At 37.5% G+C, this 23,793-nt stretch overlaps 1 protein-coding gene across 1 annotated transcript in view; it reads left to right on the forward strand.

The window, feature by feature from the left end:
- FSIP2 (fibrous sheath interacting protein 2) overlaps positions 1-23,793 on the forward strand; it is a gene marked incomplete at its 3' end in the record, with an annotated part of 62,678 nt that overhangs the window by 33,450 nt on the left and 5,435 nt on the right. Inside the window, exon 13 of the mRNA XM_051969052.1 lies at positions 1,560-1,605. Coding sequence (XP_051825012.1) covers positions 1,560-1,605 — 46 coding nt within the window. The remainder of the gene's footprint in view (positions 1-1,559; positions 1,606-23,793) is intronic.

A 23,793-nucleotide genomic window follows, 5' to 3' on the forward strand; every position in this document is an offset into this window, starting at 1 on the left:
GATCAGATGAGATAACATGGGCAAAGCATTATGGAAATTGTCAAGCCCCCTACATGGTGAGCTGGGATGGTTCCAGACTTTCCGGAGAAGGTTTCACAGAGGAAAGTGGGACTAGATCTGTGTCTTGAAGACTGGGTGAGGCCTTCAAGGAAGGAACAGAGAAGATAGGTGAACAGGAGATGGGAACAAAGTGAGCAAAGATGAGGAAGGGTCTTCTATGGCATATTTGGGGGATGGTGAGGTCCACATAAATTATAAGCAAACGCCCTATGGCATTGCAGTAGCTGAATCAGGTTTTAATGAGAGCCTCAGGGCTACATCCTAGAAGGCTTGCAGTTTCCAATCTGGTTGTCTTGAGTGATAGGCTTCAAGTCAAAATACTGTAATGGACAGATTCTACTATAATGTACTTCTTAAATGTAGCATCCAGAACTGAATGTAACATTTTTCATAGCTTTTTTGGGCCTAGTCCTTTCTAAAATTTCTACCAGTAATTTTAGAAGAATCTACATTCTCAGGGAATTTTTAAAAATCAGTTGTAACTTCCTTAGAAGTAAGTGTCTCCAAAGTTTTAATAGCATCTTGCAAAATGCCCTCACTGTCCCTGCTTCTATTGTACTCTTTTCATTGGCAGTCCTCTGTATGGCTTTAGCTACATTGCTCCACACCAGTGTTCTAGCAATGCAATATTCACATCACCCCTACCAGCCTAGGGCCAATATAATGCCTTTAAGAGCCATGTAATTCCAGTTCCTTTCTTTTCCTCAGTCTCAGATCCTGAAAATACCAAGTTCAAAGGGGAGATAACTTGACTAGCTCTATAAGCATGAGCCTAATTAAAATAGATTAGAGGTTCTTAAAATCCATAGATCTGTAAGCTGCTTTTGGAAAAAAAATTTTGATAATTGTATTTCAATATAATTGGTTTCCTTTGGACACCCTATGTATTTTGTTAAATTTTTGAGAAGGTGCCTATCAGTCTGCCCAAGGAACAGAGAAAAGGAATAAGCTGTTGAACCAGATCCTTTGAATATAATTCTATTTTTTAAAAAAATCTCAGCAGGAATATTGAAAGCATGGGCAGAATATTGTATTCATCATTCTTGTAGAGCTACATATGTTCTTTGTATAAAGAGTTACATTATTTATTAGCTGTGTGACCTTAGACAAATCATTTAACCCCAATGGCCTCACCAAAAACAAATATCAAGACTTATATTATCATCACCATTATTCCAAACTCTTCAGCCCCTGTAGCATTTTACAAGCAAACGGTCCTAAAGAAACTGACAGAAGCCATTTCCTACCCTCTGGGAACCTATAATGTAAGCTAGACAATATGAGTGGGAAGACAGAAGGGAAACTCATGGATAATAGCTCAAACTTTTAGCAAGTTGATGAACTAAATAATACATTCACATTGCCTCCAAGCAGAAGAATAAATGCCTAATTTAAAGGTTTCTCTTACATTTTCAAATTGCATGGGCCCAAGAAGGATTCATTTTCTCTCTGTTTCTCTCTATATATGAAAGTTACAAGCAAATAATAATTTTTTTTAGGGCCAGCAACCCATGGAGCCTTCCTTTCTCAAGTTCTCTCAAATACGTAAGTATAGCACAAAATTAGTATTACTTTTGTGATATGTAAAATCTGAAGTAACTGAAAAAAAAAGTTTGAGCTTCTGAGCATACTGGTTTATTAAGCAGTGCATGCCAATCGCATAATAAATTGGGACTAGGGCTCCTCAGCTTGCCCCTCCATGCAGAGTGTGTGGGATGGGTGCTAGACCCCCTTACCCAAATTGACTATTCAGAGACATCTTCAAATACGAACAGAAAACATCGATTTGGTCCTTGCAAGGAGAGGTCCAAGTACACCAACTGAGCAGCCCTGCATGGTGTGTGGCCCTGGGCTGGAGACAGTGAATGGTTTAAATAGCAAAAGACTTATGTTCATTGGATGGAATGAAAAAGAAATAACTATTGACCAATGGTCAGCAATACTGTTTACTTTGTAACTTCCTGAAGCTTAGACCTAGGGTCTGACTTTTTCTGCCCTATGACCCTCTGAGAATAGGGATCACGCAACTTTCTGAAACTTGGGCCTAGGGTCTTATAGTCTCTGAGAAATCTTCACCTGGTCCCATTCAACATCTTTGTTATCTAGGCCTTCTGACTTGTCCCTCTCTTCAATATTAACTGTAACCTTCCGTCTACCATTTTAGAACTAATACCTACACATTAGTGAAAACTTTCAGGAACCATTTTAGCTAAGAAATATTGAACTATTCTAGTTCTTAAGTGCATACGCAAGCGTGTGATAGGATAATGCTACTTAAAGCAATAAGCAGGAATCACAGCACCGGCTTCCACCAACACCCACTGTCTGTCTTAGAAACCCCACCATCACAGACCAACAGATTGGCATCTGGCAGCCAATTATCCATAGAACTGCAACACTGTCAAGTCCCAGTGGCCTCAGGGCCATTATCCCATCATTCCTACCTCAAGCAGTCCAGACCCAGATTCATTGGGACAAAGGGACAAAGGTCTCATCTTCTGGACCTGCATCAGGCTGATAAAGGGCATAGAGTCGACCCAGCCTAGTGAGGTGTGAACTGAGGAGGGGAGACAAGTGACTTGCAGGTGGCATCAGCAGCATCTGTGGGCAGTACTGAATTTCAGAATCAGGTATCAAGTGTTTTCAGGTTGACCAAGTAGTTGGATTTCATAACTTGAGTCTGGAAGAACCAATTCTCACAAGTAGATTAAAACTGCAAGGACTAAATATGGACAAAAAAAAGAATAAACAAAAGTGGAGTTAGTATGGAGATTACTAGGGAACCCAGGAACCCCACCCAGAGGAAGACTGGGGGAATCATGAATGTCTCTCATCCAAATGCCTTTTCTTAGAATACATACCAAAGAACATTTTCTCCAAATTCCTGCTTTTGCTTCCTCAAAGAAATAGGGGCAATGGGTGCAACAGTATGGCCTTAAGTGAGGATGCTCTCCTTCAGCAAAAACTCTAGAGCCTTTTCAGTCTTACAAGAGAAAGGCAGTTTACCCAAGTAGTACCCGTGTTGACTAAAACCAAAAGCAGTTTCAAGCCCCTGCTAGGGGGCATATGTGCAAAATCCATCTGCCAATCCTCTCCTAAGTATGTACTCCTTGTCCAGATAGACTTCAGAATGAAAAGGTTTAATAGCCCTTTCAGAATTTATTTGCCTGGGAGCTATATGAGGGAATGCAGGAGTCAGGAGTTGGGGGAATTAAAGGTGCCATGATCAGGGGCAAACAGAGCAGCACAGGCAGCAGAGTCTGCAAGCCTGTTTTGCTTGACCTGAAGTGAATCCCTCTTCAGTTGTTCTTTACAAAACATAATAGAATCTAAGTCCAGAAACGGCTTGCAGTAATTGTTTCCCTGCATACTTCTTGGGGGAATGTGTGGCTATCAAAAATCCCATTTTTTTCCATCTATTCCCCATGATCATGCAAAACATGAAAGCCATATTTGGAGTTAGTATGTTCACTCACATTCCCTTCCCCAATTCTAATGCTCTGAACCTGGTGGGCAGTTAGAATCTCCAAGGACTGGCCTAGGGTGACCTTAGATTTTCTTAGTTTTTCTAATTGAGGAAGCCTCTAAGGCAGAAGGGTCACCCCAAAGACACCATGTTTCTTTGAGAAGCAAGAAGCCTGAGACCAGGTCTCAGAGACTGAATCAAAACCCCTAGGACCTGGCCCCACCCTTCATCAACATGCAAAAGGTATGGATAGAGTGGGAGAGAGGTCAGTTTTAGCTTTCAAGGTCTTAAAAAGATTTGGTCTGGACAGCTAGTTAGTGCAGTGGATAGAGCATCAGCCCTGAAGTCAGGAAGTTCAAATGTGACCCAAATACTTAACACTTCCTAGCTGTGTGACCCTGGGCAAGTTACTTAACTCCACTTGCCTTGGCAAAAAAAAAAAAAAAGCCTTGGTCTGATCAGGGAGTGATAACATTGTCTACTTCCTCTCTGCAATGAGCAAAAGGGAGGTGGGAGTTCATTCATGGCCCAAATACTTAACAAAATGATAAGCAAAGTGGGCCTTCAGACAAAGAAACTCTAGCCCCAGGAAGCCAAAAAGTGAAGGGGTTTTATGACAGCAGCCAGAGAAGCCACCAGGGCTGGGCTACAGATCAAGATATCATCTACATAATTGTAGTGTGCTGGTTTCCTCTACTGACCATTTGCTCTGATTACATAAATTTGTTATAAGAGGAAAAAACAGGAACATGATTATAATATAATCAGTCATACCAAATCCTTCAGGGCCTCCTCTTGAGAGCACATACATGATAGGATAAAGCATCCTTACCTCTGGCAACCACTCATGGAGTAACAATTCCACTTCATAGCCAAACTCAGGAATAATCAGGTGGGAAACAAACAGAACGGGAAACTGAGTCAGAAGAATCCCCTCTTAAGCAGAGGCCAAGGTTGGCCTCCCAACTCTTGTCCAGACATCCACCCATAACAATTCAGGAAGGCATCTCTCTGAATAACATTTTACTCAAGTGGTGGGTTACAGATTTAATGATTCATCAGGCAGTCATCCAAATCTGAAACTCAAAACAATATAGTCCCAAGAGATTTCTTCTCAATAACAAGTTTCACTAATCAGATTTTAGATCCTAAACTATCTATACCATGTGCCTGTAGAGCACAGCCAAATCTAGATGTAGCACTTTCAGGTTAGAATCCTGTTCTAGGTACTGCAAGAAAGCTATAGATCATATTTGTTATCATATTCATTAAGCAGGAGACCATTATGCACTTAAATAATTAATTTGCTGAAGACAGATGGAGATCTTGGCAGAAATAATCATTTTCAGGGAACATGCAGTCCTAATAAACCTTTTAAAAGTTTCTTGTTTTGCTAAGCAATAGAATTTTTGACACAGTATCAAAAATGATCTTGCCTTCATACACATAACTAGTATACAGTTTTCAATCCTAAATTTTAGAATAACTACTAAAAATCCCAATCAAAACCCTTCAGAAATCTAAAGGTGAAGAGAGACTAGAACTCCACACCCAGAACTAAGTTTTTCCCAAACCTGGCAAGTTCACAAAACAGGGCCTGAAGTCTTACTTTCCCTGCCTGTCCAACCAGAAATCCCAATCACGACCCTGGGGCCAAATCCTCCCCACAAAATCTACCCATGGGCCACCCCATGGCTGCTGCCCTCCCCTGGGTCAGTCTGCACTCCACCTCATTTCCCCATGCCACGTTGTCAGAGTCCAGCTCCATTGAAAACCAAGAGTGTGAATCTGAAATGGATATCCGAGGCCAGTTGGAAGATATGCTTTGCAATCTCCATTTAGTAATCTTAAGAGCCAGGATGTATATAGTCTTTAAGCTAATGTTCCATTAACACCAACTACCTCCAGGTAACACCATATACATTCCAGGGTTAATGCATAAACCATACTTTGACATTTCGGTATCCACTTTCACTATCAATATCAATTGTATTGGTATTGTAACTAATATAGTTGTGATACTCATCAATACCGAGAGAATTGTAAATAGTTGTGATATTTATCAATACCAAAAATACAAAACCCGAGTTGTAAATAGCAGAAATTATCAGACCAGTATATTTATCAAGACAGAATCATAAATAGTATAATTGTGATGCCTTGTTCCCGTCGCATGTATTCTCCATCAAGATTATCCTAAATTTATCTCGAGTATGTTTTTCATTCGTTGTTAGGGAGATGGTGAGCCAATGCTTTGAACTGATTAACCCTTCCAGAGAGCAGGTCTCAAGTAATACCTGGACTGGACTCTTTCCTTACATGGCCTTATTCAGTATTGGCCTTCTATATCGTGTGGTATCTCCCCTAACTTCACCATGTTTCTCAAACCCACTTCTCCTCCTTATACTAAGTCTTTTAGTGCACTAAGTTCCTTTCAGGATTTAGCCTGCCAGCTAAGTATATGACCCAGCCTCATGGTGTGTTTCCTTTTTCCTGGCAAATGGCAAGTTCCACTAAAGATCTTGCCTTTTCTATCATTAATTATTAATTCTATCATTAACCCCTTCCTCCACCTCCTATCAATCACTCTTGGTGTCTATTCTATCTCTGTCTCCCTCTCTCCCTCCCTCTTTCTAACAACCTATCACATCAATAATCCTTAACAATTGTAGGTTTCAATATTACAACAATCACCCCTACTTAATTAGCAATTTCAATTTTCATAAGTAATAGCTGAATATACATAACATAGCCTATCACCAAAAAAATGGATAGGAATCTCATGTAAGTTAAAAATCAAGTACTTCACCTTGTGATATTCTAACTAGATCTTCCATTCAAACCATCAGTTGCTTTTGCAAATCAATCTTTTTTGTCCCTTTTTTTTTTAACTTAAAGATTCATAATATAGCTAATATCTAAATAACTTTGGACCAAATTTCCTAAGTCTTATACATATGTCCAGCAAAACTGATGAAATTTTAAAGCATAGCTCATAATTTTTATAAATTACCCAATATACATTTTAGAATGCAACATGTTTCATGTAATTAGGGGATAAAAATATGTGACCTCTTAAGGCAAGTTACTAGAACTTTGTTTTAATAAACTATTTTTTAAAATTTAAAATCAAAGTAAATACAGATTTAAATTTGCTTTAAATAAACAAACTCACAATTCTAGCACATACCAGTTAATAGTGATCGTCTCATGTAATTGTAATAGTGAGAGATTCTTCATCATATAAAATTTACAACTCATCTTGATATCTAAGGAGGTGGCCTTAAGCTCTGCATTCCTGGTGTAAAAGCCAATTGTTAGAAATTGTTCCTGCTTAACAGAGTTGTAGATTATCAGTAAACTCATCCCTTCATTGGAACCTATGTAACTCAAACAAGTTATTTCTCAGGGATAAACTTCTTAAAACTATTTTGTAAGATTGTTAACAAATGTACGATTTAAGAGGAATTCCAGAAAAAGATTCCTCTTCACTTCCTGTCTACTTTTTTTGATTAACATCTGCTTTCTTTGTAGTAGTAGTAGGTGGAATATACACACACACACACACACACACACACACACACACACACACACACACACATATATATATAGGCTATTGTTTATTAGTAACATCTGTAATTACCATCTACTGCTTGCAGCTGATCCTCAGGATTCTTTTTGAATTAGTGTTAGAATCTCTTCTTAAAATTTTGAATAATTCTAACAATTCATGTGTTCCCAAATTCAAATGCAGTTTTATCCAATTAATATCTCTCAACAATTTTTGATAATTATTTTGATAACGACTTAGAGTAACTATATTATCCCTTCTAATTTCAATTTTAAAATTGGCCTAGAATCAGCTATACATACTTTTAGGGTTTCAAGCTTTTAAAGTGCAAACCTGATCCAGATAAGGTATTTTTTTGCAGATAAAAACTTTTAGTTACAAGCCAAATATCAGTTCTATAATTTTAGAAAGAAACTATTACTTTTTGGTTGTTTTTTTCCAATCCACCCAAATCTTTTTCTCTTTCCTCTGTGAATCAGAAAAGGTTTGCCAACTACACTGTTTGCTGCCAGGTTTTAAAAGCAGCCAAGAGTTTTTCCTGTTTTTCCCAAAACTCCCAAACTCTTAAATCTTCCGTTAACACAGTCAGTGCAAAAGGATTGCAATTTACATAAAACTTTTTTCTATCTTATCACAAATAACGAATTTCATTGCACTGAGTGAGGATATTTTCTCTCTCTCTCCATCTTATCCCTTTGTCCATATATCCCTACTGCAGTCAGGGAATGGGGGAAGGGAGAAGAAAGAGAAAGTGACTCTTTACTCTATGCACTGTCCTCCTCGTGGAGGCCTTAATTTACTTGAATTTGCTTCCAAATTACTTTACAAACACGCAAAAATCATTTATCTCAACGTTGGCATTGTACATTGGTCACATCTAAAAACCCATTTAAAGTTATCAAATATGAAGCAATTGAACCCAATAAAGAAGTTAACACTCATATAGCATTTGTTTTATGCTAAGCAATTTTGCCATCTTGCAATGACCCATTGCTTAAGTTCCCCAATCGTGGCTCTCAAAAATTAGCTCATTTCATTTCTGTAGCCCCCGGGGTCCACAGGAAAAAGTTAGGCTTCCCCCACCCCCCATGGTGGGAATCAGAGGTGTTAATCTTTCCCAGTGTTTTAATTGCAGCATAGAAGATTTTCTTCTTGCTGGCAGCGGTTTAAAATCTTTCCAGGTAACAAAATCTAGCTCACAGAACAGATATGACAGACGGTCTGCATAAAGACAGAGACAAAAAAGACATGGAACAGGACCATCCCTTCCCCACACAAAATTGCAATATCTCAAAGTGCACTCTGGTGGCATTTTGGATTTTTGCTCTGAAGATTTGGTTTCAACTGCTCCTTCCCCTTTTCCTTCTGGAGAGAGCAGCTCCAATCTCATGGCTTGAGATCTTGTAATACACTGAGCCTCTCTATTGGGATCCCCAAGCCCAGAGAGGTTGTCCCCATCCAGAACACCCCTACTCCATGCCATTTATTAGGACTTCCTTCTGCTTACTAGGCAGCACCCCTTAATCTTGGATCACCAAGCCTTGATGATCTCAGGGTCCCCTTCAGCCTAGGGAGAGCCCAAAGACACAAGCAGTACTCTTACCTCGGGATAATGCATACAAGTTACCTGACTGTCCACTTGCCCTGAGGCTTCTTCGGAGATGTCCATTTCTATTTGAATGCCTCTCTACTTCAGGCCCATACTTCCCAGAGAAGGAGGCTGAGAGTCTTATCTCAAGGACAGTTAGAGGAAAATCCAACCTCATGTCTGCCTTCGTATCAGAACCCCAGCCATCTCTCTGGGAAGTCACAGATTCCAGATGAGCCCCCATGCAGAGTGTGTGGGATGAATGCTATATCCCCTTACTCAAATTGAGTACTCGGGGGCATTTTCAGATACAAAGAGAAAGCATTTATTTGGTCCTTGCAAGGAGAGGTCCAAGCACACCAACTGAGCAGCCATGCATGGTGTGTGGCACCAGGCCAGAAACAGCGAATGGATTGAATAGTAAGAGACTTGGATTCCTTGGATGGATTGAAAAGGAAGTAACCATTTACCAAGTCAGCAATGGTGTCTACTTCTTGTGAGTCACAGTAACTTCTTGAAGCTTAGACTTGGGGTCTGACCTTTTCTGCCCTACAGCCCTCTGAGAATAGGGATGTGACTTCCTGAAACTTAGGCCTAAGGTGTTAGTCTGAAAAATCTTCACCTGATCCCATTCAATGGAAGGCAGATTTTTTATGCATTAAAAGAAAACAAGATATAAACCAGGAAATAAGATTAGGTAATCTAATTTCTAATTGGAGAAAAAATTAGGAGCTTTCTAAGTTGGGAAGAGGATGAGCTAGTTTCAAGAATTGGGACAAGGGAGTTAGCAGTTAAGACTTTTCCAGATGTCAAGCAGGATGTCACTTAGTTCCATGATTAGGAAGGAAACAGAATTTACAGGAAAATGAAATTTAAGTCTCAAAACGGATTCAGTTTTATGTGAAGTCACTTTTGTTTACACAATTCCCATAATTCTCTCAAATCCCCTCTCTGATTCACTGGAGAGAAGGCTAGTTCACTAGGATTTAGTATTCTCATATTAATCGTCGACATTATAAACAAAAAAACAGATCAATGGGAAACTTCTTGTATAGTCTAGTATAACAGCTAACAGAATTTAAGAAAGATGATATACAAATCTTTCTAAATAGATTGAATAATAAATTAAGTCAGGCTATAGAAATTACTTAAAGGGTTCACAATGGACTAATTTTGGGGGGGAGGGAGATTTACATATCACTAGGGTAACCAAGAAAACTCAACAAACAAATACCATGAAACAAACAAACAAAAAAAGCCAAAGCAATACAATAGTGATCATCAGTTTTAAAAAACATCGTCTCTCTATATCCTAGTAAGGCAATCCACACTCGAGGGCCATTTAATCAACACGTTTTGTCTCTAGTCCCAGATGTCCCATGTAATCCTCAGGTCCCTGAAAAAATCTTCTTGGCTATTTAGAAACAGGTCTCATTCTCATGACAGTTGTAAAGGGGCTTTGCTCCTCCAGTTTCAAGTCAGTTGCAGAAAATCCTAAATCTACTAAATCCTTCCAGTAACAAATCTTAATATAATTTAGTACAACTCCTAAATTTGATTTTTCAATAACTAGTTCTTGAGATGAAAACCAACTTAAGCTGCCGATTTTTTTTTTGGCTGAGGCAATTGGGGTCACAGCTAGTAAGGGTTAAGTGTCTGAAATCAGATTTGAATTCAAGTCCTCCTGACTTCAGGACTGGTGCTCTATCCACTGCACTACCTAGATGCCCCAGGAGTTGATCTTAATAAGATCAGAGTTATAAGATGATCAAATTAGGAACCTGAGAATTTTAGTTATGTATGAATTGTTGTTTTTATCTTTTTTTGGCTGAGGCAATTGAGGTTAAATGACTTGCCAAGGGTCACACAGCTAGGAAGTGTTAAGTGTCGGAGGCCAGATTTTAACTCTGGTCTTCCTGACTTCAGGGCTGGTGCTCTATCCACTGTGCCAGCTAGATGCCCCCTGTTTTTATCTCTACCTAAATATAAGAAGCTGAAAAATATTCATGAGGGTCCTTCTGTCTTTTAAAATTATAAGATTTTAAAATAGGAAAATGATTTCACTTTCTTTACAATTCAGTGTGATTTTATATGTAAAATTCTTAATCCCATTTATTAATCCAAATTACTAAGACAATTAAAAACCTGAATTTCCCATTAGAAACATTTGGAAGTCAATTATACATTTATGTATATAGTTCTTAGAGAAAACAGTATATTCCTGTTGCTTCCTCAAATTTTACTATTCCATTTAATTAGAAAACTCTTATTATTACATCTTTGTATTGTTACTTTGCCTAATTCCCCCCTTAGGAAGATATCATCCTTATAATTTGACCACAAATACAGATTAAAATTATAAGATTTTTCATAATTTCATTTTATTATAGTAATTCAGAGATTTTTAAATATTAATCTATTAATTAATAGATTTAATATTATACTTAACAAAACTTCCACTGCTCACCCAACCCGCTTAAAGAATTTTGCTATGAAAGGAAAAGAAGAGACACACTTTTTCACCTAAAAAGGTTAAGACTCATCCCCTCAAGGTACAGATTGACCTGATGACAGGGGAAAAACTCCCTATACTTTTTTCATTCCGGGCCTAAGTCTGACAGATTTGTAAAATTTCACATTTCACAGAGTATCATAGTCAAGCTCAAAATAGCCAGATAGAAAAATTTTCTTTTCAGAGAAGTGGCACAATGGAAAAATAGTAATTAGGATACCACTTTAAGCCATGCTAGAGTTATCCCCTCAACTTTTCCCAGGGATAGACAGCTATCCTATAGCAAACTGCAGTACATGCCATTCTCTCCTGGATTTGTTCTCTATTGATTTAATGGCACTTCAGACAAATTACAGTCCCAAGAGTTTTTACATCAAATATCAAAATAACACTAATCACAGCTTAGGGCTTGAATATTATTCGTTTTCTGATGTGAAGTGAAATGAGCAGAACCAGGATATCATTGTACACGGCAACATCAATATTATACAGTGATCAGTTGTGATGAACTTCACTCTTTCCAACAATGAGATGATTGATGCCAGTTCCAATGATCTTGTGATGAAGAGAACCATCTACACCCAGAGAGAGGACTGTGGGGATTGAGGGTGGATCACAACAGAACATTCCCAGTCTTTTTGTTGTTGTTCGCTTGCATTTTATTTTCTTATTCATTCTTTCCTTTTTGGTCCGATTTTTCTTGTGCAAAAAGAATTATATGAATATGTTGGCACATATTGGATTTAACATATTTTAACATGTTTAGCATATATTGGATTGCTTGCCATCTAGGCGAAGGGGAGGGGGAAGGAGGGGAAAATCTGAAACACAAGGCTATGCAAGGGTCAATGTTGAAAAATTATCCATGCATACATTTTGAAAATAAAAAGCTTTTTAAAAAAAGAAAGAAAAAGAAGTGTTGCGATTTCAAGGGAGTTTTATAAAGACTCCATGATAAGAGAAAAGACTTCAAAACCCTATAATACCAGGAGTTATAAATTACCTTTGCCACATATGGCAAAGGGTATATAGTTTATAGGGTATACACATATGTATACTACTAATATGCTTCTCTACTATTGGTTGAGCCCAGAAATCCCATGGATGCTGTTATTTGTTGGGAAATATGTCTCCGGGTTTTGGAGAAATGTTTAATGACAGTTGTACTTACTATACCATCTTAAGAAATACCTTTGCTAAAAGCAAATTAAAATAACAACAAAAAAAGAATATTATTAGTTTTCTCATGTTTCCTTAACAGTTACATGTCATTTTTCTTTACTTATCAATTAAAACTAACCACATTCTGGTGTTTCAGACATAACAAATACCTGATAGTTGACATTAATTTATTGAAGTTCTATACATTTTCCTAATTTTTATAGTAGCCAACATTTTTCAAGTGAAAACTCACTTTCTTTATTATAGCAAACTTGTACATTTATCACTTTAACAAGAAGTGGGAAAAGGGAATCTTATTTTCTCAGTTCTAGGTTCGCAGACTTATAATTTAGGTTTTGCAACATTTAGTCAGTAGCGCTATAAGATCTTACTACAAATATAAAATCTGAATAATAAAATCTCAAGGCAACTCACAAATAGAAATAGAAATACCATTTTTTTAAAAAGACTTAGTATTGACTTCTGGTTAAGATGGCGGAGAGGAGGCTCACAGCTGTGTAAGCTCCACGCTTTCTCTCACTATCCATTTCATTACAAGCCTCTGAATTAATGCTTGACTGAAAAAAAACCCACAAATAGTTACCAAGAGAAGCCATCCTTGAGATCCGCCAAGAAAGATCTGTCTTTACTGGAGGGCTGGGACGGTTTTAGATCGGGCGCAGGCGGCGGGCAGCGGCAGTGAAAGCACGGGAGCAGACTGGAGAGGGAGTGGGGAGTGATCGCAGCCATCTCTGCGGGGAGAGCTTCGCTACAGGATTAGATACTTTGCTCCGGCAGCAAGTCAGCAGCCCAGCAGAGAAGCTAAAAGCACCGGGGGTGAAGAATACAACCCCAAACAGCTGGAGTCTCTCGGGACCTGGCCACCCCCCCTTCCCCCCCCACAGTGACTCAGCATGCTCTGGGATCTCAGAGCGCAGGCGCAACACAGTCCTGCTAGTGCCTCACTGCTGCCCCCTGCAGTCTGTAGAGGAAGCTCGGTAACACACCCAGCCCCTCCCCCAAAGAAAGACTCCAGTTTTTTCTGTTTTTCTTTGGTAGTTTGTCTTTGATTATTAGACAGAATGAGCAAGAAACTGAAGAGGACTTTAACCCTTGACAGCTTCTACACAGATAGAGAGCAGACTCTAAATCCTGAGGAGACTAAAAACAGACAGTCTCCAGGTGAATCCCCAAAGGAGGAGATCATCTGTTCCTCAGCACAGATGAACCTCATAGAAGTAATTAAAAAGGCTCTCACAAGGGAGCTAGAAGAAAAATGGGGAAAGCAGAGTGAGGCTTGGCAAAAGGAGAGGGAAGCTTGGGAAAAGGAGAGGGAGGCTTGGCAAAAGAGCCTGGAGAAGTCAGTTAAAGAGAGAGTGGATAAAGAAGTAAAATCCTTGAAAAATAGGATTGGTGAACTGGAAAACAAAATTGGCGAAATGGAAAAAAATTCCACAGAACAAAAGAACTCAATGGGACAATTAGAAAAAGATTTTTAAAAAGTGAGTGAAGAAAATACTTCACTGAAAATCAGAATTGAACAATTGGAATTGAATGACTCGAGGAGACAAGAAGAATCAGTCAAGCAAATCCAAAAAAATCAAACAATGGAAAAGAATGTGAAATACCTTCTGGGGAAGAAAACAGACCTGGAAAACAGATCCAGGAGAGACAATCTGAGAATCATTGGACTTCCAGAAAAACATGATGAAAAAAAGAGCCTGGACACTATTTTCCAGGAAATTATCAAAGAGAACTGCCCAGAAGTCATAGGAACAGAGGAAAAAATAAACATTGAAAGGATTCATCGATCACCCACTGAAAGGGATCCTAAAATCAAAACACTAAGGAATATAGTGGCCAAATGCCAGAACCCTCAGATGAAGGAAAAAATATTGCAAGCGGCCAGAAAAACCCAATTCAAGTATCAAGGAGCCACAATAAGGATCACCCAGGATCTGGCAGCATCCACATTAAAAGATCAAAGGGCCTGGAATATGATATTCCGAAAGGCTAAGGAACTTGGTATGCAACCAAAAATAACTTACCCAGCGAGAATGAGCATCTTTTTCCAGGGAAGAAGATGGACATTCAACGAAGTAAGCGAATTTCATCTATTTCTGATGAAAAAGCCAGAACTTAACAAAAAGTTTGATCTACAAATATAGAACTCAAGAGAAATCTAAAAAGGTAAAGATTAATCTTGGGAACTATATTTTGACTATATAGATGTATAAAGAATATATGTATACCTTGTTCTAGAAATTGATGTGGAAAGGACATTGTACCAGAAAAAGGGTAAAGTGGGGGTAGTACATCTCATGAAGAGGCATAGGAAACCTATTATATCTGAAGAAAGAATGGAGGGGGATGAATATAGTGGGTATCTTACTGCCTTCAGAATTGGCTTTAAGTGAAAAATCTTAAGACATATTCAATCTATGGTGAAACTTCTCCCACCTCATTGAAAAGTGAGAAGGGAAAAGTGAAAAGGGAAGGAATAAGCTAAGAGGAAGGGAATACGGAAACTGGGAGGGAAAGGGGTAAGATAGGGGGAGGAACTCTAAGGCGGGGGGAGGGATACTAAAAAGGGAAGGCTGTGAGAAGCAAGTGGTGCTCACAAGCTTAATACTGGAAAGGGGAAAGGGGAAAGAAGGAAGAAAAGCATAAACCGGGGTTAACAAGATGGCAAGTAATACAGAATTGGTCATTCTAACCATAAATGTGAACGGGGTAAACTCCCCCATAAAGAGGAAGCGGTTAGCAGAATGGATTAAAAGCCAGAATCCTACAATATGTTGTTTACAGGAAAGACACCTGAAGCGGGGAGATACATGCAGGTTAAAGGTAAACGGTTGGAGCAAAATCTACTATGCTTCAGGTGAAGTCAAAAAAGCAGGGGTAGCCATCCTGATCTCAGATCAAGCTAAAGCAAAAATTGATCTAATTAAAAGAGATAAGGAAGGGCACTATATCTTGCTAAAGGGTAGCATGGATAATGAAGCACTATCTATATTAAACATATATGCACCAAGTGGTGTAGCATCTAAATTCTTAAAAGAGAAATTAAGAGAGCTGCAAGAAGAAATAGATAGTAAAACTATAATAGTGGGAGATCTTAACCTTGCACTCTCAGAATTAGATAAATCAAACCACAAAATAAATAAGAAAGAAGTCAAAGAGGTAAATAGAATACTAGAAAAGTTAGATATGATAGATCTCTGGAGAAAATGTAATGGAGATAGAAAGGAATACACTTTCTTTTCAGCAGTTCATGGAACCTATACAAAAATTGACCATATATTAGGACATAAAAACCTCAAACTCAAATGCAGTAAGGCAGAAATAGTAAATGCATCCTTTTCAGACCACGATGCAATGAAAATTACATTCAACAAAAAACCAGGGGGAAGTAGACCAAAAAATAATTGGAAACTAAATAATCTCATTCTAAAGAATGATTGGGTGAAACAGCAAATCATAGACATAATTAATGACTTCACCCAAGAAAACGATAATAATGAGACATCATACCAAAATGTATGGGATGCAGCCAAAGCAGTAATAAGGGGAATTTTCATATCTCTAGAGGCCTATTTGTATAAAATAGAGAAAGAGAAGGTCAATGAATTGGGTTTGCAACTAAAAATGCTAAAAAAGGAACAAATTAAAAAACCCCAGTCAAACACTAAACTTGAAATTCTAAAAATAAAAGGAGAGATCAATAAAATTGAAAGTAAAAAAACTATTGAATTGATTAATAAAACTAAGATTTGGTTCTATGAAAAAACCAACAAAATAGACAAACCCTTAGTAAATCTGATTAAAAAAAGGAAAGAGGAAAATCAAATTGTTAGTCTTAAAAATGAAAAGGGAGAACTCGCCACTAACGAAGAGGAAATTAGAGCAATAATTAGGAGTTACTTTGCCCAACTTTATGCCAATAAATTCGACAACTTAAATGAAATAGAAAAATACCTCCAAAAATATAGCTTGCCCAAACTAACAGAGGAAGAAGTAAATATCCTAAACACTCCCATCTCAGAAAAAGAAATAGAACAAACTATCAATCAACTCCCTAAGAAAAAATCCCCAGGACCAGATGGATTTACTTGTGAATTCTACCAAACATTTAAAGAACAATTAACTCCAATGCTAAATAAACTATTTGAAAAAATAGGGATTGAAGGAGTCCTACCAAACTCCTTTTATGACACAGACATGGTACTGATACTTAAACCAGGTAGGCTGAAAACAGAGAAAAAAATTATAGACCAATCTCCCTAATGAATATTGATGCTAAAATCTTAAATAAAATATTAGCAAAAAGATTACAGAAAATCGTCCCCAGGATAATACACTATGACCAACTAGGATTTATACCAGGAATGCAGGGCTGGTTCAATATTAGGAAAACTATTAGCATAATTGACTATATCAATAACCAAACAAACAAAAACCATATGATCATCTCAATAGATGCAGAAAAAGCATTTGATAAAATCCAACATCCATTCCTAATAAAAACACTTGAGAGCATAGGAATAAATGGACTTTTCCTTAAAATAGTCAGGAGCATATATTTAAAACCATCAGTAAGCATCATATGCAATGGGGAAAAACTGGAACCTTTCCCAGTAAGATCTGGAGTGAAGCAAGGTTGCCCTCTATCACCATTATTATTTAATATCGTATTAGAAACGCTAGCCTCGGCAATAAGAGTCGAGAAAGATATTAAAGGAATTAGAGTAGGCAGTGAAGAAACCAAACTATCACTCTTTGCAGATGATATGATGTATACCTAGAGAACCCCAGAGATTCTACTAAAAAGCTATTAGAAATAATTCATAATTTTAGCAAAGTAGCTGGCTACAAAATAAATCCCCATAAATCCTCAGCATTTTTATACATCACCAACAAAACCCAACAGCAAGAGATACAAAGAGAAATTCCATTCAGAATAACTGTTGATACCATAAAATATTTGGGAATCTATCTACCAAAGGAAAGTCAGGAATTAAATGAGCAAAATTATAAAAAAGTCTCCACACAAATAAAGTCAGACTTAAATAATTGGAAAAATATTAAGTGCTCTTGGATCGGCCGAGCGAACATAATAAAGATGACAATACTCCCTAAACTAATCTATTTATTTAGTGCTATACCAATCAGACTTCCAAGAAAATATTTTAATGATCTAGAAAAAATAACAACAAAATTCATATGGAACAATAAAAAGTCGAGAATCTCAAGGGAATTAATGAAAAAAAAAATCAAATGAAGGTGGCCTAGCTGTACCTGATCTAAAATTATATTATAAAGCAGCAGTCACCAAAACCATTTGGTATTGGCTAAGAAATAGATTAGTGGATCAGTGGAAAAGGTTAGGTTCACAAGACAGAATAGTCAACTATAGCAATCTAGTGTTTGACAAACCCAAAGCCCCTAACTTCTGGGAAAAGAATTCATTATTTGATAAAAACTGCTGGGATAATTGGAAATTAGTATGGCAGAAATTAGGCATGGACCCACACTTAACACCATATACCAAGATAAGATCAAAATGGGTCCATGACCTAGGCATAAAAAACGAGATTATAAATAAATTAGAGGAACATAGAATAGTTTATCTCTCAGACTTGTGGAGAAGAAAGAAATTTGTGACCAAAGATGAACTAGAGACCATTACTGATCACAAAATAGAAAATTTTGATTACATCAAATTAAAAAGCCTTTGTACAAACAAAACTAATGCAAACAAGATTAGAAGGGAAGCAACAAACTGGGAAAACATCTTCACAGTTAAAGGTTCTGATAAAGACCTCATTTCCAAAATATATAGAGAACTGACTCAAATTTATAAGAAATCAAGCCATTCTCCAATTGATAAATGGTCAAAGGATATGAACAGACAATTTTCAGAGGATGAAATTGAAACTATTACTACTCATATGAAAGAGTGTTCCAAATCATTATTGATCAGAGAAATGCAAATTAAGACAACTCTGAGATACCACTACACACCTGTCAGATTGGCTAAGATGACAGGAAAAAATAATGATGAATGTTGGAGGGGATGCGAGAAAACTGGGACACTGATGCATTGTTGGTGGAGTTGTGAACGAATCCAACCATTCTGGAGAGCAATCTGGAATTAGGCCCAAAAACATTATCAAATTGTGCATACCCTTTGATCCAGCAGTGTTTCTATTGGGCTTATATCCCAAAGAAATACTAAAGAAGGGAAAGGGACCTGTATGTGCCAAAATGTTTGTAGCAGCCCTGTTTGTAGTGGCTAGAAACTGGAAAATGAATGGATGCCCATCAATTGGAGAATGGCTGGGTAAATTGTGGTATATGAATGTTATGGAATATTATTGTTCGGTAAGAAATGACCAGCAGGATGAATACAGAGAGGACTGGCGAGACTTACATGAACTGATGCTAAGTGAAATGAGCAGAACCAGGAGATCATTATACACTTCGACAACGATATTGTATGAGGACATATTTTGATGGAAGTGGATTTCTTTGACAAAGAGACCTAACTGAGTTTCAATTGATAAATGATGGACAAAAGCAGCTACACCCAAAGAAAGAACACTGGGAAACGAATGTGAACTATCTGCATTTTTGTTTTTCTTCCCGGGTTATTTATACCTTCTGAATCCAATTCTCCCTGTGCAACAAGAGAACTGTTCGGTTCTGCAAACATATATTGTATCTAGGATATACTGCAACATATCCAACATATAAAGGACTGCTTGCCATCTAGGGGAGGGGGTGGAGGGAGGGAGGGGGAAAAATCGGAAAAGAAATGAGTGCAAGGGATAATGTTGTCAATATAAAGTAATCATTAAATAAAAAATAAATAAATAAAGACTTAGTATTTGGGTTTAAGTGACTTGCACAGGGTCACACAGCTAGTAAGGGTTGTATCTGAGGCTAGATTCGAACTCAGATTCTCTTGACTGCAGGGCTGGTGCTCTATCCACTATAGCACCATGTGGCTGCTCCACAAATAAGAATATCTTAAAGGTTGTGTGCAACTTTTTCCCCTAGTCAATTATGATTATAATTATTTGTTTTAAAACAAAATATACCCCATTAAACATTTAACAGTTTTCAAATATGTATTTTTATTACATATGAACAGCTCAGTTTGTAATCTAAGGGTATCTAGATTAAAATAAATTATTTATCTAACAGCATTTTTGATAATCATGGTTTCTTATCACATTTGACACAATACTGTATATTAAAACATGAAACAAAACTTGTTACCAGTCAGATGACATCAATTCAGTCAAATGCATTTCCAAATTATCTTACACAGAAAACCAATAACCTTGTTACTTTTGGCATTTTATACTAATCACATCAATAACTTGATATGGAGTTATCAAATATGTAACAATTATATCCAGTTAAATCAAAAAAATGGTAATTTATATAGTACTTGCTGTGTGCTAGATGCCATGTTGCGAATTTCACAATCATATCATTTGATCCTTACAACAAGTCTTGGAGGTGGGTTTGATTATTATTTTCCTCCTTATATATCAGGAAACTAAGATAAATAGAGATAAGTGACTTGCTTAAGATCATACAGATAATAAATTTCTGAGACACAAGTGTAGCTCATATTTTCCTGCATTTTTCCAACTTTTTTTTTTTGCATTTGATGCCACAATATGAGATCACATTTCACCACATCATAATTCAATTACAGGACAAATTTCGACCAAATCAAATCTAGATGTACGACATCAAAATCGCAATTTTCCAGAGCTTTAAGTCACCTTTGTTTTAAAATTTAGAGCTCAGAGTTAACAATTAGCTCATTGGTTCATGGTAACATTTTTACCTTTCCATAGACTTTTTATTTTCTTTCAAAAAAATCAACCTGTAACCTCCCACTCCGAGGCTACTGATTGCCAAGGCCATACATACCAATCTTCCCCCGATAGACGTGGAGATGAGACCGATGTTAGGGTGCCAAACAACCTTTTTTTATTAATGTTCTCAGCAGGAAGAAAGAGCAAGTACATGTATGATTCTGTCTCTCTTTCCACATCCCTGAATCTCTCCACATCCTTCTGTCTAGGGCAAAGCTCCCTATTTATATTGACTCTCTTCCGGGATTACCCTGTGCCTAGCCCACTCAGCACTGTGTAGGTGGATCTGCAGATGGGAGACACCTGGAGTTAGTGCTGCCTTCTAAGAAAAGATCTAACCTCCTGCCTCAGAGGCCAAGCCCTCTTCTACCTCCTGGGTCCCTCCTACCAGCTGACACGGCATCCATGGCAGTTCTCTCACAAGGAAAGTCCATAACATCAACCAAAGAGCCAAATCATTTTCTTTCATGTTCCTAACCTGGCGTCATTCTTTCTCTCCCTGACACTTTGCAGTTTTAACCTTGAGCAAAAGATAAGGAGAGTTTCCAAGTGACAGCCTTGCATTCCTATCCCCTTGCTTTGAAGCTCATGAGATTCTAAAGACTGGAGACTATGCCCCTAGAGTGGCCTTTCAGTAGCAGAATATTGTATTTCCTGACCATATCCCAAACTATCTAAATAACTAATCTTTATTTTATAGAATTCCTCCTTTGCTATTTAGCATAAAATTTTGCACAACCCCAATTAACTGCAATACTGCAGTTCCTAAGCACTTACACACGGTTTCTTTCTAATTTTCTTTGGTGACTTTGCTTCCAGTTTACCTAAACAATTAATTCTGTTATATAGAGCTTTGAAAATTCTACATCAGCCTCCCCAAAAGACATTGCCAATTCATTGTCACCTCCCCTCTTCCCATCACTAAATATATCTCTTCAGGGGGCAGCCACACAGATCCCTCTTCAGTTTAAATCACACTTTCTATTCTTTAGTTAAATTTTACTCATTTGTGAGCAACTCAGTTGCTCCCTGACTTAAACAAGCTTTTCTCTTCTCGTGGTCAAGAAATGGCTTATAAAAGGTGGCTATTAAATTTTAGATAAATTTAAAATGTAAACTGCATGTCTATTTTTTTCTTCGTTCTGTGATTACTTCCAAAGTAGCTGCCTTCCTTCCTTATGCTAAAACAATGCCATGGATGAAATCTGAAGTAACTGAGAAAAAAATTCTAGCTTCAGAGCATATCGGTTTATTAAAGTAATGCTTGCCAGTGACATAACAGATAAGGACCAGAACTCCTCGGCTTGGTACTGGACCCCCAAAGGCAAGGGGAGACAAATTTTTATGTATTAAAAGGAAACAATTGACAGGATGTAAATCAGGATGCAAGAAATCTGATTTCTAATTGGAGGAAAGATTAGGAGCTTTTTAGGTTGGCAGGGAGTTGAGTGAGTTTCAAAAGTTCAAGTAGGTGTACTTTTCCAGATGTGAAACAGGATATCACTCAATTCCCATGATTAGCAAGCAGGTAGAAAAGAAGTCTCAAAATGAAATTAGTTTTATGATATGGAGCCAGTGTGACTCATGCAATTCCCATAATCTTTCACTTTAACAATCAATACCTTCCTAATACATAATAGTCCTCTTTGTATTTGATAAAATTCACATCCTTTTAATGTATTTTCTCAGAGCTGGACCCTTGCAGAATGGTGGGCAGAATTGCCCTCTTCTCCCATGAAACTCAATGTCCTCTTGTTAATCTCATCATAGTCCACTAGCATATCGTGGGCTCCTCAAGTAGCACCAGTCTCATTAAAACTTGCTACTCTTATATCTCAATCCCCACCACCCATTTATTTTTGAGATGACCATTGCCAATCTCAGATAAATTCATTCAGAGTGAGGTGTTAATGGCTTAAGGTAGTACCTTTTAGGGGGAAATGGCATTTTTGCTTTAACTTAAAGTCTCAGCACTCTAATGGTAGAAAATTAAGAAGTTGAAAAGTGTGAACCATACCAGGTAACCCTTGCCAGATACCCTGTTATCTAGAGAAAATCTAACCCACTAATAAATGACCATTGTTTCACCTATAAAGGCCCAGATAGGGTAAAGGTCTTAGTGATCTTAGTAACAGATTGCATCAGATGAGGAATAGCAATCTGACTCTTTGGGCATATCCCCCCAAATTTTTGGACAGACAATTTCAGAGAGTCTTGTAGAACAGGTAATATTCCACAGCTCTATAGTACTATAGTGCTATATAGTATATTATAGCATATAGTACTATATACTTATATAAGTACTTATATATATACATAAGTACATATACTCCTACTATACTATATACTATACATAAGTATATATATACACTTATATGAGTACTATATATATATAATATATAAGTATATAGTATATATACAAGTATAAACAGCTCTCAAAAAAAAAATATATATATATACAATTATAAATAAATCACTATGGAAAATTGTTAGAATACATGCCATTTGGTGGTAGATGACGGCTCAAGAACAACCTTCCAATAGAAGGATTTAGAGTTTAGTTTGAAAGGACTGATGGGAAGTTGAATGCTCAAGTGAATACAAGCTCCCTGGTGGTGAGAAACCAGAGGGTGTAGACTGTTGTGTAGTATGGTGAGGGGAGGCTCAGGCTCAGCCCCAGCTCTGAAAGACAGCTTGACCTCATCTGAGCTGAGTCTCTTTGGGAGCAGGGAAGGATTAGTACTTTTTCCTGTTTGGAATGCTTAGCAGTATAGAGTGAGAGGACTTCAGCTAAGCTATCTAGAACTAGGGTGTAGCTTAAAGACCATGGTCAGAAATGCAGAGTGGGTTTATTAAGTAACAAAGAACCTATAATTTTGAAGAAAGATAAGAAGCAATCAAATGGTGGTCTATTTGAATGACAGTAGGGAAGAAGATTAGGAGGCTGCAAGCAAAGAGCTCCATAACAAGTCTGGAATGAGTTAAGAGTAGTAGTCATCCACAAAAAGTGCAACTAGGAATGAATAGTGGGACTTGGCAAGAAGTGGAAGTTTCAGCATTATTCCAAATATGTGCACTTGAGGTAAAGCAGGAATGGGATGTTGCCAATAGAAATAGGAAGACTAGATGATAGGATCTTAGATCTAGAAGAGGAAGGGACACCAGAATTCATTTAGTCTAATCTCCTCATTTTACAGAGGAGGGAACTAAGGTCCAGGGAGAAGAGATTTGCCCAAGATCACACTGGTAATAAGCGGCAGAGATATGATTTGAACCCAGATCCTCTGACACCAGAACTAATATTCTTTCACTGTATCACATGGGCTCCTTGGCAAAACATAGATCAGTGGGAAGAGCAGAAGTATGGTCTTTGCCAAACGAGTTTATTTCCTCATCTGTAAATAGGGTATAATAATAGCATCTGCCTCCCAAAATTGTTGTAAGGATAAGATGAGATATTTGTGTAAAAAAAAAAGTGTCAGTGCCTGATACTTAGTAGGTGCTTGTTTAAACTAATAAAATGATTGTTTAAAAAAA

The sequence above is a fragment of the Antechinus flavipes genome, chromosome X, assembly GCF_016432865.1.
Source record: "Antechinus flavipes isolate AdamAnt ecotype Samford, QLD, Australia chromosome X, AdamAnt_v2, whole genome shotgun sequence".
Lineage (NCBI taxonomy): Eukaryota > Metazoa > Chordata > Mammalia > Dasyuromorphia > Dasyuridae > Antechinus > Antechinus flavipes.